Source organism: Condylura cristata, unplaced genomic scaffold, assembly GCF_000260355.1.
Source record: "Condylura cristata isolate star-nosed mole 26May11 unplaced genomic scaffold, ConCri1.0 scaffold00010, whole genome shotgun sequence".
In the NCBI taxonomy this organism is placed as follows: Eukaryota; Metazoa; Chordata; class Mammalia; order Eulipotyphla; family Talpidae; genus Condylura; species Condylura cristata.
Genome location: NW_004567111.1, coordinates 49058918 through 49072909, shown reverse-complemented (window position 1 = coordinate 49072909; position 13992 = coordinate 49058918). Strand labels below are relative to the sequence as shown.

The window sequence follows — 13992 nt, the reverse complement described above, 5'->3', positions numbered from 1 at the left end:
TATATCTGAATAGGGACTGATATTAAAAGATCTATAAAGAACTTACAATACAGTAAAAAAAATGAACAGAAGAGTTAAAAAAGGAGACACTGTTCCAAAGAAGAAATTCAAATGGCCAACAGGCACATAAAAAGAGGTTCATCACTGGGCCCTCCCTGGTGGTGCAGTGGGTTAAAGCATAGCACTAAGAAGCTAAAGTCTCTTCAGCATGAGTTCGATCCCTGTCTGCCCTGGAGGTGACTACATGGTGCACCCACTGCTCCCCTCAGCAGTGTACTTGTCAGTTGGCCTGTTCTGCTCCTCACTCTGTCTCTAGTGAACCCCTTCACTGCCCCTGCACCTCTGGTCTGTACTCCAGTTCTGTATGCATAAATAAACCTTTAAAAAAAAAGAGGTTCATCACTTATTATCAGGGAAATACAAATAAAAACCATAATTAGCATAATTAGATACCACCTCACACTTGCAGGAATGGTCCATATTAAAACATCCAGAAGCAATGGGTGCTGGAAAGGATGTGATAAAGGAACTCTCTTACACTGTTTGTGGAAATGTAAGTTGGTCCAGCCACTATGGAAAGCTGTGTGGAGTTTCCTCAAGACTAAAAATGGAGCTATCATATAACTCATTGATTCCACTGCTGGGAATCTACCCAAAGGACAGAAAAATACTAATTTAAAAGGAAACCTGCACTACTATGTTTTTTTGCAGAACTATTTATAATAAATACCCAAGACATGGTAATTTCCAAATGCCCCAAAACAGATGAATAGATCAAGATGTGGTACATACATATAGTGGAATACTACTCAGTGATAAAAAAGACAAACTCCTGCTCATGCTGTTTGCAGAAACATGGGTGAAGCTGGAAGGAATTATGTTAAGTGAAGCAACTCAGATGCATATGGTTTCACTTATATGCAGAATATAGGGGACCCAAAGAAAGTGTCAGGAGAAAAAAACAAGACAAAACATTCAAGCTGACCATATAGCAGGGTAGGTCAGAGAAGAGTCCAAATATGGGAATTATCTATTTGCACAAGAGACTGTGGTGATAGATAATGGGTGGATAATGGATAACTAAGAGGGTCACACTGGAGGAGAGAAACCAAATACTGTCCAAAAATTAACAAAGATGTAAGAAAATAAGTAAATAAAACACTTCAAAAATGGTGCCCACATATTAGAAATCTGACCTTGTAACAAATCAAATAATTGTACTGGCTTGGTGAGGTCTGCACAGAAAAAGCTGGTCTACCTTGGCAATAAAGATCCCCTGGTAATCCATCAGACCAATTAGCTCATCCATCACCAGCTGGGCAGGGTTTCATACCTGTAGTGAGAAGTCTGCTCCCCCGGACAAAGTGATGCTGTTTCTTCCAAATATACAGGGCCCCCAATGGATCTCTCACTGTATCTGTACCCTCTACAACTGATGGGCAGACATGAGAACCCTGCGGCAGGTCCTGTGAAGGAGCAGCAAGATTTCACCACCTGGCCCTCATTGGTGGCACAACAGGTTGTGCCATGAAGCAATCCGCTGTCACTGAAGCACAAATTTGATCCCCAAATAAGGAGGTGACTCACAGACCTCTCTTGTTCTACTCCCTGCTCCCCTCAGTAGTGTATTTCAGTTGATCTGCCTGTTCTGCTCCCCACTCTATCTCTGGTGAATCCTCTCACCTCCTGCACCTGTACCCCAGTTCTTGTATGCATAAATAAATAAATCTTAAAAAATTTTTACCACCACCCTCAGGTAATACTGGGTACAGTGTCCAATGGGAATCTGGAGCAGCTCCAGAATCAGAGGGGAAATAACTGACATTCATTGCAGGCTATAGGGATTCTACGATTTTAGTTTGAGTAAAGTCACAGGATGCACCCAAATCACTTGACCATTTAAACACATTTATATGAATGTGGGTTTTATTTATATTAAGCATGTGATATACGTTAAAGGAATACAGGTGTAGTTATGAAACACAAAGATAGCAATTCATGGCTTCAAGACTGAATGATTCCAAATTATTTGCATAATTGGATTCCCAGGAATAAACTTCAATTTCCAGCTAATACTCAATATCTTAGTAAATATATGAAAAAAGTAGACATTGCTAGCTTTTGAAGAATTCCCATGGGAAAATCGCAAGGGCCATTAAATTCTGCAAATAATTCCATTACACACAGATATATCTCTCATTGGTTAGATAAATATAAATGTACTGAGTGTTTTGCAGGGCACTTGGGAAGGAAGCAGGCACTTAATGCAATTATAAAACACACAACTCCTTGTCCAGGATAAAGTTTTCTTTTATAGACAAATGGGTTTTAAAGTATGTTGCCAAAATCTTTAATTCCTAAAGCCAAAAAGACTGTTCTCTGAATTGTACTTGTTTTTGTAATGTGCTGAATTTGTCTTTATTCTTAGGAGTAATTACCTTTCAATATTTTAAGTGACTTTTGTTATAATGCTTTTCACTTCAACATTGGTTTTTGAAAAGTTTACAGTTCTTTCTATTCATTTTTAAAAGTCACACTATTGACAGTGCTTATGTGAGAATAGTCTTGATTTGTCTAAACATTGGAATAAATAATTATCTATAGTAGAAATTCACTTGCTATATTCAAATGATCATGCAACCAGTTTAGAGAACAGATGGCTGATAGTAAGAGTATTATACTTTTAATAATTATAATTTTTAAAATGTCAATGCTGTTAACATTTTAACAACAGTTTTGTCACTATTTTCATTGTGAAGTGTCACTTACCCAAAACCAGATTTGTGTATATGTTCTATGGCCTTTTATTTTCAATGCATAAATCCCTAAAGGATTTTTTTGTATAGCACATATATCAAAAGTTGAATCTCCAGTGAGAAAAAAATCAAGGCAAAGTTGTTATCAAATTATTCACTGTGATGTTTTTGCTTCTTTGCAGTGTTCTCTTTCCCTTCATCCAAAAGCCTTAATATATACTAAAACAGGACACTACAGAAACGCTGTGCTCACTCACCACCTTCATGTGAAAAGGAACTCCAATTATGTGGTGAAAACAGTAACGACTTTAAAAACTAAAGGGGAAGCATTATTGGGAGAATAAAGAGCAAGTCTCAGAGAGGGAAAAGATTTGAAGCCATTAAATAAAAAGAAAAGAAGGAAGGAAGAAGGAAGAACAGAAGGAAAAGTGATGTCATTCCTGGGTAGGTGTTTGTTGTGGTTGTTCTTTAGCAAAACATAATACTGGAAAACAAAATATAAGCAAACAAATACCAGGGAAATAGAAATGAAAAGCACAACCAGAAAAATTCTAGTTGATCTTTACTCATATTGTTCAACCATTGTGAGTATTTTAGAGACTGGACTTTAAGTTGCTGATGATGTCACAAGAGCAGAGAGGTTATGCCCCATATTACACTCTTGGACAAAGGTGTGCCTGCCTTTCATGATGAGGAAGAGCATATGTCAGGCATCCCACCTTTCTGCAATGTACTTGCTTTGTGTGGCCTTGGGAAAGGCAATTTCATTAAATTATTGCTTTGGGATATTTTACATATGACCTGTGATCAGAATAATCTGTAATATCTCGGGTTCTATTAGATGAGAAAAAATCCCAGACTCTAATCTCTGTTGCTTTAGATTAAGATTATGGTTCAGAGACGCACATGGTTTATTCTTGGTCCAGGAATGAGCCTAATGCAAATCTAGTCCAATGAATGAGCCATATTTGATTATAACCTGACTAAGGGCTAACAGAGTAGTTTAGTTTTTTTTTTTTAAGATTTTATTTGTGCATACAAGAGTTCGGGTACAGGCCAGAGGTGCAGGAGGTGAGAGGATTCACCAGAGACAGAGTGGGGAGCAGGACAGGCAGATCAACGAAATACACTGCTGAGGGGAGAAGCAGGTGGGGCCAGGAGAGGTCTGCCACGCTATGTGGGTCACCTCCCTGGCTGGTAATCCAGCTTGCCTCATAGTGCTGTGCTTTAACCCATTGTGCCACCAGGGAGAGGCATAATTTAATTTTTATATAATCTGGCTAATCCTAGGTGAGTGGTAAGCACTAACCCAGGGAAAGAAATGTGATAAATAGAACCACCCTTGAAGCACACTTTTGTATTTTAGTACTTCATGGTTCATATGCTGGCAGCCAATAATACTGAATACTTATTTTTTGCTTTTGGGGTTTACTACACAAAACAAGACCTTGTTTAATTTAGAGGCAGAAGCTACTGAATAGCTAAGGACCTATTATTGCTTACATTCTGTTCCTGTGGGAAGCTATTTTACTTATTTGTTCTGGTAATTCCAAAATTATTCCCTGAAGACAAAACGTTGAAAATGAGGATCTGTTTTATTGAACAATAAAGAATTTTGCCTGATTTTTTCCACTCAAGAGATACTTTTTCTCATTAATGTACATTAAATCACATATTAAGTAGATCTTAAGAAAATAAATGAAAACCCAAGTTCTTTATACTTAGGACAATACCGATTCCCAACAACCTGTATTTTCAAAAGGTGGAAGAGAAAGAAGAGGTAGGGAAGAGGAAGAAAGTAGATGAGAAGAGCAGGAGAGATTTTTTTCTATTTTAGGAAAGGAAAGATATTTTCTGTATTTTAGAAACTCTCCAATTTAAATATAGTAGTCTCATTAGAACAACTCACTGCAGAGTGAAATTTGGCATAAAACCAGCCTAGCCCAAAGGCTCAAAACAGACTTCTTGTAATACTGAGTCTCAGATTATTAGATTCTTGACAGACACACTCAAGATGGTATGATGTTAGATTCCGAATTATCCTAACTCCTAAAATAACATAAAGTTCACTAAAAGTACTTGCTCTAACCACTCTACATAAATCAAACCCATTGCCAAATAGAAAAAGTCCACTCATTTTGAAGCTGCTTAACTGATGTTCAAGTGATGAGGTAGCTAAAGATAAAGCTAAGCGTCTGCCAGAAGGTAAAGCAAAAGAAAGGAAATAATTACAAAGCTAAGAATATGTATTTGATAAGTGAACTCCTGGGTTATACAGTACTTTATGGAAGCTCTTTGAGGGCCTATGAGTTGCATGTGATACCTGTGAAGCCCACATGAGAAGGAGACCACAGTGTATTCTCTTCTTTAAAAAACTTTGAATGTGAAGTCTGAGCTGCCTCAAGTAGAGAGGTAAGTAGGAGCCACCTCTCTTAGCACCAGGAAAACTTCCTTTTTCAATGAAGAGATGGCTAGTGTTCTCAGATACCAGTTAAGATATACTTGTAGAATGTGAAGAGAAATTGGCCTAACATCCCCACTCCACCAGGCTGTATAGTTTGGGCAAGTTTTGGCTGTACAGGAAGGGGAACCCCAAGGCACCTCTGAATTATAGCTTTTATTCTCTTGACCTTACTTTTGTTTGAAATATATTTACTAACTTTTGGAAGACTGGTCATTAAATGACTAACATTTTCCCTTGCCGGTAGAAAATTGTCATCTGGTGAAAGCACATTTCTCAAAAAAGCAATGGGTAGCGTGTTAAATTCCTTGGTTTTGTGAGGTGGCTGGGAAATTGTCAAAAGTTCTTTTTTTTTGATTCTGAGATGAACCTTGTTGAACCGGAGATGCTAGAAGACCATGCTTTTTTCTTGGATCAAAGAAGACTCTAATCGGTGGTGCTGGCCACCTCCATGACCTCTCCGCAGTGACAGCTACAGAGATTCCTGATTAGAATGTTAACAAAAATGTCCTAAGACCAATTTAAATTCTGCACATTGCTGTATGACTATGTTATAGAATAGGAGGGTCAATGTCATGTATCATTTCTCAAAATGTTCCATTATAAAGTATGTATAAGAGGCACTTTGTTTACATTTTATATTAATAAATAACACTTTCTCCCTTCACCATTATTAGGATGTTTCTTATTACCACATATGGGTTCAATACTGCAAACACCTAGGCTCAGTTCTTAAAGAACGTAGTCTTGTAAATGTGAATTAGTTCTATGGCATTTCTTCATCATCAAAATGTGACCACACCCCTCATTTCCTATAAGTGTTATCATACAAGAAATCTACTATTTCTTACTATCTACCACCATCAGAGCAATCTCTCTTCAACAAGCTCTTCCAGACTTAACAAAGTCTTTGGTTTAATTTAAAATTAAATAAGAAAATAAAACTAGTGAGTTTGAGAAAGATGAGAAACAATTCAAGTTCGAGTTGGTGAGTTGCTTGTTCTTTACATTTCTTTCCACTTCTTTCCACTTCCTTCCGCATAGCAGAAAAGGTGATTAGTGGGTTGCATTACCCTGGTCATAATTTTATGCCATCTTCACCTGATAGAAAACTTGCCACAATGAACAGTGTGTTCATCATTCTTTCAGACTACCCATTAAATATATTCTAGTATAAATTGCAATACAATGAAGAAGCACTGTGATAATTGTACTTTCCAGGTTCATACAAATATAGCAATGATAGACTCCTCTTAAACATCTAAGAGAGTCTATTAGCACCTTTGAACAGATTCATCTCTGCTGTGTAGAGAAAATGCCTAAAACGGGAAGGACCTTCTTTGCCCTCCAGCGGTGGTTCTCTGTCCCTATGAATACATAGAAGATGTCTTTTGGGTAAGAGGAAAGAAGGACTTGTGGTCTGAATTTATCCTTTGATGCACGAATGAGTAGACAATTCAAATCCAAGTTCATTAGTACACAGTTCCTCTGAGCAGCTTCATCACAGGTCTCCCAAACTTTCTGCCACACACAGAAACATTTGGGTTCATATTGTCTTTTCTGAGGCACTTGAAAAAGAGGCTAAGTTTCACCTGTGGGTATCACACCTCTGAGCTGTCGCTCTGGTGGCCCTGCTGGGGCATCATGGGCTCGCTGCTGCCCGAACCCTTGGAGGTGGCCTTCTTCTGGGCATTCTTCTTGTTCCTGCACACCATCGCTGTGATGGTGGTGAAGCAGAGGGTGAGTAATCCTGCCAAAACACCTCCCACAACTGTGAACAGGTTGATCTCAGAATTGGGGCTGTTGAGCTCCCGGGGGAGGACACCGTCAGGAGGAATCCGCCCTTGGGGGACCTGCCTCTTGTTGGTTCTGTCCAAGGTAATGTGCTGGATATTCGTTCCTCGGTTGTTTTCAGCACCGATTTCCCATACTAGTGGGGGTGCGGTCCTGATCTCCCTTTTCTTCCGGTTCTTTGTAGTTGCCTGGAGCATCCCTTGACCCATCAAAGAGTGGAACTGGTACTCCACACTTCTTTTGCCAATGCCTCGATTGGCATTATCTTTTGATCTAACTGTGTAGACAGTGTGAATGTACCACTCTCGTCCCAGAGCAACCTAGAAAACACAACTCTACTCATTAGGAAATTAAATACTATGCCGACCTTTTCCTGATTATTTGCAAGAGGAACTGATGACAGAGATAATAAAGAATACTTTAATCAGACATGTGGACTAATATACTTAATAACTCCATGCATATAGACGTGCAAGTCTTTGTGTAAAGGGCTCTATAACATACACAGTACAACTTTTAAGGAAGCTGCAGCTGGCAAATATTTGTCATCTGTGACTCGTAGTTGTCATAGGTCAGAGCTGTAGCTATCCTACAGTCTGACTTGTTTGTTTACAAAATGAGTACAGAAGGATACAGGCCAGTTGAGAAACTGTCCCAGACTAGTCAGGGATGGAGGCAGGACCCTCCGTCTGATCCTCTGATCCTCAGGACTCTTCCCAGCATGTGATGCCTCATTGTTATATACAAGACCAGAGAACAGGTCTAAAATATAAGACCAGGGAACAGGGCAGTTTTTCTGCTTCCCAGGCTCTCTAAAAAGGTGGGATTTTCTGGTGGCTTTTTGAGGCTTTTAGGATTTAGGAGATATCTGATGCTCTCATTAACTATAACATTAAAACCAAAAGATGTCATACTTCAACTTCTTATTTGCAGATATTAGGAATAGCAAACATGTTTCTGTCAGATTTCCTCTTCGGGGCTTATAAAGTTCTCCATTACAGCCTTGACAGTGTGTTAATACATCAGTAAAATATCTGAGTCTATGAAATGCTCACTGCATGCCCAGTGTGGTCTTGTGTGGTTTACATGCAGTACCTTATCGATGTTCATATTAACCATATGCCTTGTTATTACTCCCACTTAGAAACGAGATATCTGGTCCCTGAGCAATGTGGGTACACAGCTATTGTTAGTGAGCTCGTGGTTGCCTCACCTGAAAGAGAGGTGTTGAGTCGACTTTAAATCCATCAGATCCAGGCTGATTCACCAAGAGAATAGCTTCAGGGTCATCTGCCGCCAGTTTGGCATTAAACAGGACATTACCAAAACTGGTGGCTTGTGTCTCTGGCTGAGCTTTATCCTTTAAGCAATAAGGAAAATGAAGATTGCTGTAGATAATGCCAACTTTTGCAAACACAGGATGCATTCCTACTAGTTTTGTGCAAGTATCAAATTAGCAGAAAATGTCACTATTTGGTTTCACTTGGCAAAACATGCTCTGGTTTTTAAATAGAAGGCAGAAACGTTTAACATTAAAAGTCTTTCTAGTTTACTTGACTGGATTAGAAAGATGTGGTACATATATACAATGGAATATTACTCAGCAACCAAAAAAGAGAAACACATGTCTTTTGCAGCAACTTGGATGGAGCTGGAAAAGATCATGCTTAGTGAGATAAGCCAGAAAGAGAAAGAAAAATACCGGATGGTTTCACTCATAGCAGGAGTATAATGGACCAGGTGAGAAAATAACAAAAATAATGAACAACCATAGACCAGAAACATTCTGTGGGGGTGGAGTGGGGAATGGGATCAAAAACGGGGGGGGGGGGGAAGGGAGGGAAATGCAAGGGACTAGGGTGGTGGCACAGGGGTGATCTGGTGATGGGAAACCCGCGGGGATTACAATCGAGATGGAAAAAAAAATGTGCAAAATGATGTAAAAATAAACTTTGTAATAAAAAAATTTTAAAAAAAAGTCTTTCTAGTTTATTGCTTGGGCCAAATACTTACCACAATTTTAAATCTATATAAGAGTGAAGGTGAATCAGCTAAGCAGCCAAACTCTGCATTGGTGGGACTGTACTTGGGCACATACCCATCAGCCCCAGTACACAGGAACACCTTCTCAATGCTGCAGTAGAAGGAGTCGCCCAGATTCTGGACAGGATCCACCATGACACGGCCATAAATTACATCCCCTGAAACCGAGATGTAGAAATATTATTCCTGTGCGCGCTAAGGTATGTCTGCATGACTGGGCGTTATCTCCTTTGCCTTCACCTCTGGCACAAAATGTTGAAGACCTTTTTACATCAGTCCTGGGACTGGATCTGGTCCACTCCCAGGCCTCACAGAAGCTCACCCTGCAGACACACCACAAGTGACTGAAGGTTTATTGAACCCTATTTTATAGTCATTATATTTCATTGTGTTGATAATTACAGTCCACTTTACACAAGTAAGTTGGCAAAGCTGGAGACAGAGTATAGAAGACCACTGACAAATGAAAATATTGATAAAAAGCTAAATTAACATTTTTTATTTTGCCCTTTTTTTCTTTTTAAATATTTTAAAATTTGTTTTTGCATAGAAAAACTGGAATGTAGGTCAGAGGTGCAGGGGGTGAGAGGATTCATCAGAGACAGAGTGGGGAGCAGAACAGGAGGATGTACTGGAATACATTGCTGAGGGGAGCAGTGGGTGAGACAGGAGCGGTCTGCTGCACCCCATGGGTCAGCTAACTGGTTGGGGATCGAAATCAGGCTGTTGAGGTGACAGCACTGAGACTTAATTCCTAGGCCACCAAGGAGGCCCCAACATCTTTTGAGTTTGAAAGACAGTTCAAAGAAATTCCTTGATGTTCAGTCATTTATTTCAGTTACTACTAAACTCCTACATGTGTGATAAGTATTTTGTTATGTGCTGGGAGTGCACCATTGAACAAAATAGATGGACCCTCATCTGGGAGACTTTATAGACCATGAATATTCTACAGATTTCTGTATATGAGTCTATGCAACTTGAAAAAATATTCAAGAAAAAAAATAGACTTGTTTCAAAGTCACAAAGATGAGAGAAGTGGAGATTAACTTTCCCAGAATAAAAGTCATGCAGTCAAACACCCCCATCCCTGAGACAGTGATAAAGGTCCAGTTAGATTCTCATAACCATACAAGTGGTTATCAGTTCCCTCCTCGAACATAAAGGAATCAAGCAAAGGAGAACATCTACAGTGGCTCATTTGTAAAGTGATACCTTCCGCAAACACAACATCACTTTCGTGTCCAAATCCCATGGATCCATCAGAGAGCCAGAGACTCTTCTTGGAGAGCAGATACATCTGGGTGTTCAAGCTAAACTCAGCTGCCACTGGATCACTGACCTAAAACCAAGCGCAAAATCCTTTTCACATGTTGTTCTACTGGTGCACACACTATTTACAGAGACACGTTCACATACAGACACACAGACACACTCACATACAGTACACACTGCTTTGCAACTGTCATGTCCACTTAGGGAACTGTAACATTGCCTTTGTCTTTCTTAAGAAGACAAAACTGGTAAGGTTAAATCATCTTTTTAATGGGAATGGAGCGCATTGCTTAGGCTCATTTCCATGTGTTTATCAGGTAGAAAAGGGACTTGTAATTATCATGTTCAATGGAAGGTCAATAAATGATGTAAGTTCTTGGTCCAAAGAGCCATCATGTTTCTTTTAATACCTAATAACAATAAGGTTCTTGAGGTGGTTTAAATGACAGGATACTTATTCTCACTGAAGATCAAGAACAAGACAAAGAAGTACTCTGGGAAAGACTTTCTGATCTCCAAGTTTGCAAATTCCAGAAGATAAGATCATATGAAAAAAATATAATCCTTGCATACTCTTAAACTATGGAATTTCTATGCTGAACCAACAACAGATAAAAGAACACTCTTTGTACATCCTTGCACTCTTGTTTTCTTTTCTCTCATCATTCAAGAACTAACATCACTGTATGAACAAGTTTATTTTACCAATAAAAGTAAACCATGATTTTAGCAGAATGGGATTTGACAATTGATGAGAGAACAATACTATGAGAGGCACCTGTTGGAATCGAATGTCAAGGTCAAAGGTGATGGGCTCTCTGGGGTTGCAAGTGATGGGCAGGCGGTACTCCTGGTGCGGCGGGGTGGTACAAGGTAGCAATTTCACAGTGTAGGTCCCTGAGTAGTCACGTACCTTTGAGGAGAAAAGAGGATGGTCATATTTTTCTTTTTCCTTTTTTTCGAAGATTGATTTATTTATACACACAAGAATTGGAGTACAGGTGTGGGGGGTGAGAGGACCCATCAGAGACAGAGTAGGGAGCAGACAAGGCAGATTGACTGAAAACACTGCTGAAGGGAGCAGTGGGCAAGACAGGGGAGGTCTGCTGTGCCATGTGGGTCAGCTCTCTGGCCTGGGAATGAACTTGTGCCACAGTGGCTGCAGATAGCTTCACAGTACTGCGATGAATCCCATTTGTGCTACTAGGGAGGACCCAGGACATTTATGTTTTTCCTTTAAAAATCGGAGGTGTTGTTGGAGGCAGCAAGGCAAGGAAAATTAAGTCTGAGCCCAAGTCACTTACTGCAAAGTCAGACACAAAGCTCCACTGCTGCACTGGCTGGTTGTAGGTGGGCTCACTCCTGATGAGACGGAGGGAAAATGTCAAGCCCGGATGATCCACTGACATGATGACTGAGCTTGTGAACGAGGCTAGGAAAAGATCGATAACAGTAAATGGTTAAAAGAGTGTACAACGGTTTAGAATTTTCAAAGTGCCTATCAGACATGACTTGCTACTATGCGTACAGTTAGCCAGCAAGTAGCAGAATTGGTCCAATTAGCTTCATGATGCAGATAGGGAAACTGGACTGAAAGACACCACGTGATTCCTTCAGGTCACACTGCAGAGGATGTGTGCCTTCTGATTCGGATTTCTCGCTTTTTCCACGCTATGATTCTGTCAATAGATAACTGTGCAGAAATGCTCAAATGGTTCAGGGCTCCTTTCCAGGGAGCAGAGCAGTGCAAAAGGCTAATGTGAAAGCATTTATTGTGCACCCAACTATGGGCTCAACTTCAGTCCATCCGTGCCCACACAGCTAGGCAAACCCAATTTATAAATGGAATCTAATTTTAATTATATTGTCTGCAATCATGTCTAAACAAAGATTTATTTGATTAGAAAGGTAGACATGTGGAAGGGAACTGTAAAGAACAGGAAATCCTCATGTTCCAGAAGGGTCAATTAAAAATAAAGCAAAATGATTCTTTTTGGTTCTGTATTTCAAAGTAGTTTGGTCTCATGAATTTTCAGCTCTATTCTCTCTTTTGACAGAACTTATGCCCAGAAAAAGGAAGGAAGTTGAAGATGCTAACTGAACTATTTTCTCTTTCCAATCTGACCTGAGTTGGCATAAGAGTAAAAGATGTAAGAAATTAGCAACATGGAGAGTGATAAAAAAAAATTACTTTTAGTGAAATGTCTTTTATATGAAATAAAAATATAGACATAGACTTTAAGGATTGCCACCTTATTGATATTCAAAGTGTGACTCATCAAAGTAAAGTTCCATAGATATACTTATAAAAGATAATTAACAAGTTTGATATTAGTTAACAGGTGTGATAATAAAGTACTATTCACGGCTATATTATAAAGACTTTCAGCTAAACTTAGGTAAGAACTGTGAGCAAACATACTTGCTAAGTGAATCACTTAAAAATACAATTTTTTTTTGCACAATGGAATTGAGGTAGAGAAGGAGATGATTACTGCTATACTCTTTTTTAAAAAAAGGTTCATCTATTTATGCATATAAGAATTGGGGTACAGGCCAGAGATGTGGGAGGGGGTTGAGAGGATTCATCAGAGACAGACAGGAGAGCAGACTAGGCTGATAGACTGAAATACACTGCTGAAGGGACCAGTGGGTGGGTTAGGAGAGGTCTGCTGTGGCCTGTAGGTCAGCCCTCTGGCTGGCCAGGGATCAAACTCTTGCTGCAGTGGCTAATGATAGCTTCACAGTGCTGCGCTTTTACCCCTTGTACCACCAGGGAGAGCCCTAATGCTATACTCTTTATTTAGAGAAAAATCCACTTAAAATGAACTCAATGGAATTTTTGTTTAAATCATTTTCACCAATATGCATTTTCCATAAAAGTCTAGATAGGTGATATTTTTAGACTATGAGATGTAGTTGGACAGTGATCAAGCCCTGATCATGTAGGTAATTGCAGATACATAATTCATTTGAAATAAAACCTCAAAGCTCACAAGTAGGCAAGCTGAAACATGTGAATATGGAAAAGCATATACTTGCTGTACTAAGAGTAGATATCAATAGATGTTGGGGCTTACCCGGATGTGAAAGCACAAATAAACCATGGAATTGAGCTTCTGTCTTGAAGTTCACGACCAAACGTCCCTCTTCACCGATGCGCATGCTGGTTGGATAGAGAGACCCTACAATGGGATAAGGCACATGCGTGGAAATATTGGTGACGGGGGTTCCTAATATATAAGATTTCTTCCAAGAATGAATTCAAGTCCATCTCCTTTTTACGTATTCAAGTCAAAGCATACTATAAGAAAATTCCTGAGCAATAAGTGTTTTGTTTTGTTTTTCTAAGAAGATCAGGATCAGAAGGGAGGCAAAGCTGAATTAGATATGAGTGAGGTCAATAGGAAATGCCCTGGTTACAACAGGACAAGCTGTAGACTATGACAATGAAGCTGCATAATGCAGAGACACCATGAACTGGTCACATTTAGAAAATTTGGACAGGTCCACGGAATTGGGTTTTGGTCCATCAGCAGAATTCAAAATGTTATACGCTTACTGAAAACTTTCCAGCTTTCCCAGGAAATTTAGCAGTTTTGACCACAGTTGGGACCAGATGAAGAAAACATGAGATCCCTTTGTAGAAACTGAGAAACAGAA

The 13992-nt window shown here is 39.4% G+C and overlaps 1 protein-coding gene across 1 annotated transcript in view; it reads right to left on the bottom strand.

Annotated features, from left to right (window-relative positions):
* Positions 1-6818: 6818 nt before the first annotated feature.
* FREM2 (FRAS1 related extracellular matrix protein 2) overlaps positions 6819-13992 on the bottom strand; it is a 160608-nt gene continuing 153434 nt past the window's right edge. The window contains exons 17-23 of the mRNA XM_004680334.1: positions 13410-13514; positions 11634-11761; positions 11108-11242; positions 10270-10396; positions 9025-9212; positions 8225-8371; positions 6819-7331 (exon numbers count right to left, since the gene is read on the bottom strand). Of these exons, the coding sequence (XP_004680391.1) occupies positions 6819-7331; positions 8225-8371; positions 9025-9212; positions 10270-10396; positions 11108-11242; positions 11634-11761; positions 13410-13514 (1343 nt within the window). The remainder of the gene's footprint in view (positions 7332-8224; positions 8372-9024; positions 9213-10269; positions 10397-11107; positions 11243-11633; positions 11762-13409; positions 13515-13992) is intronic.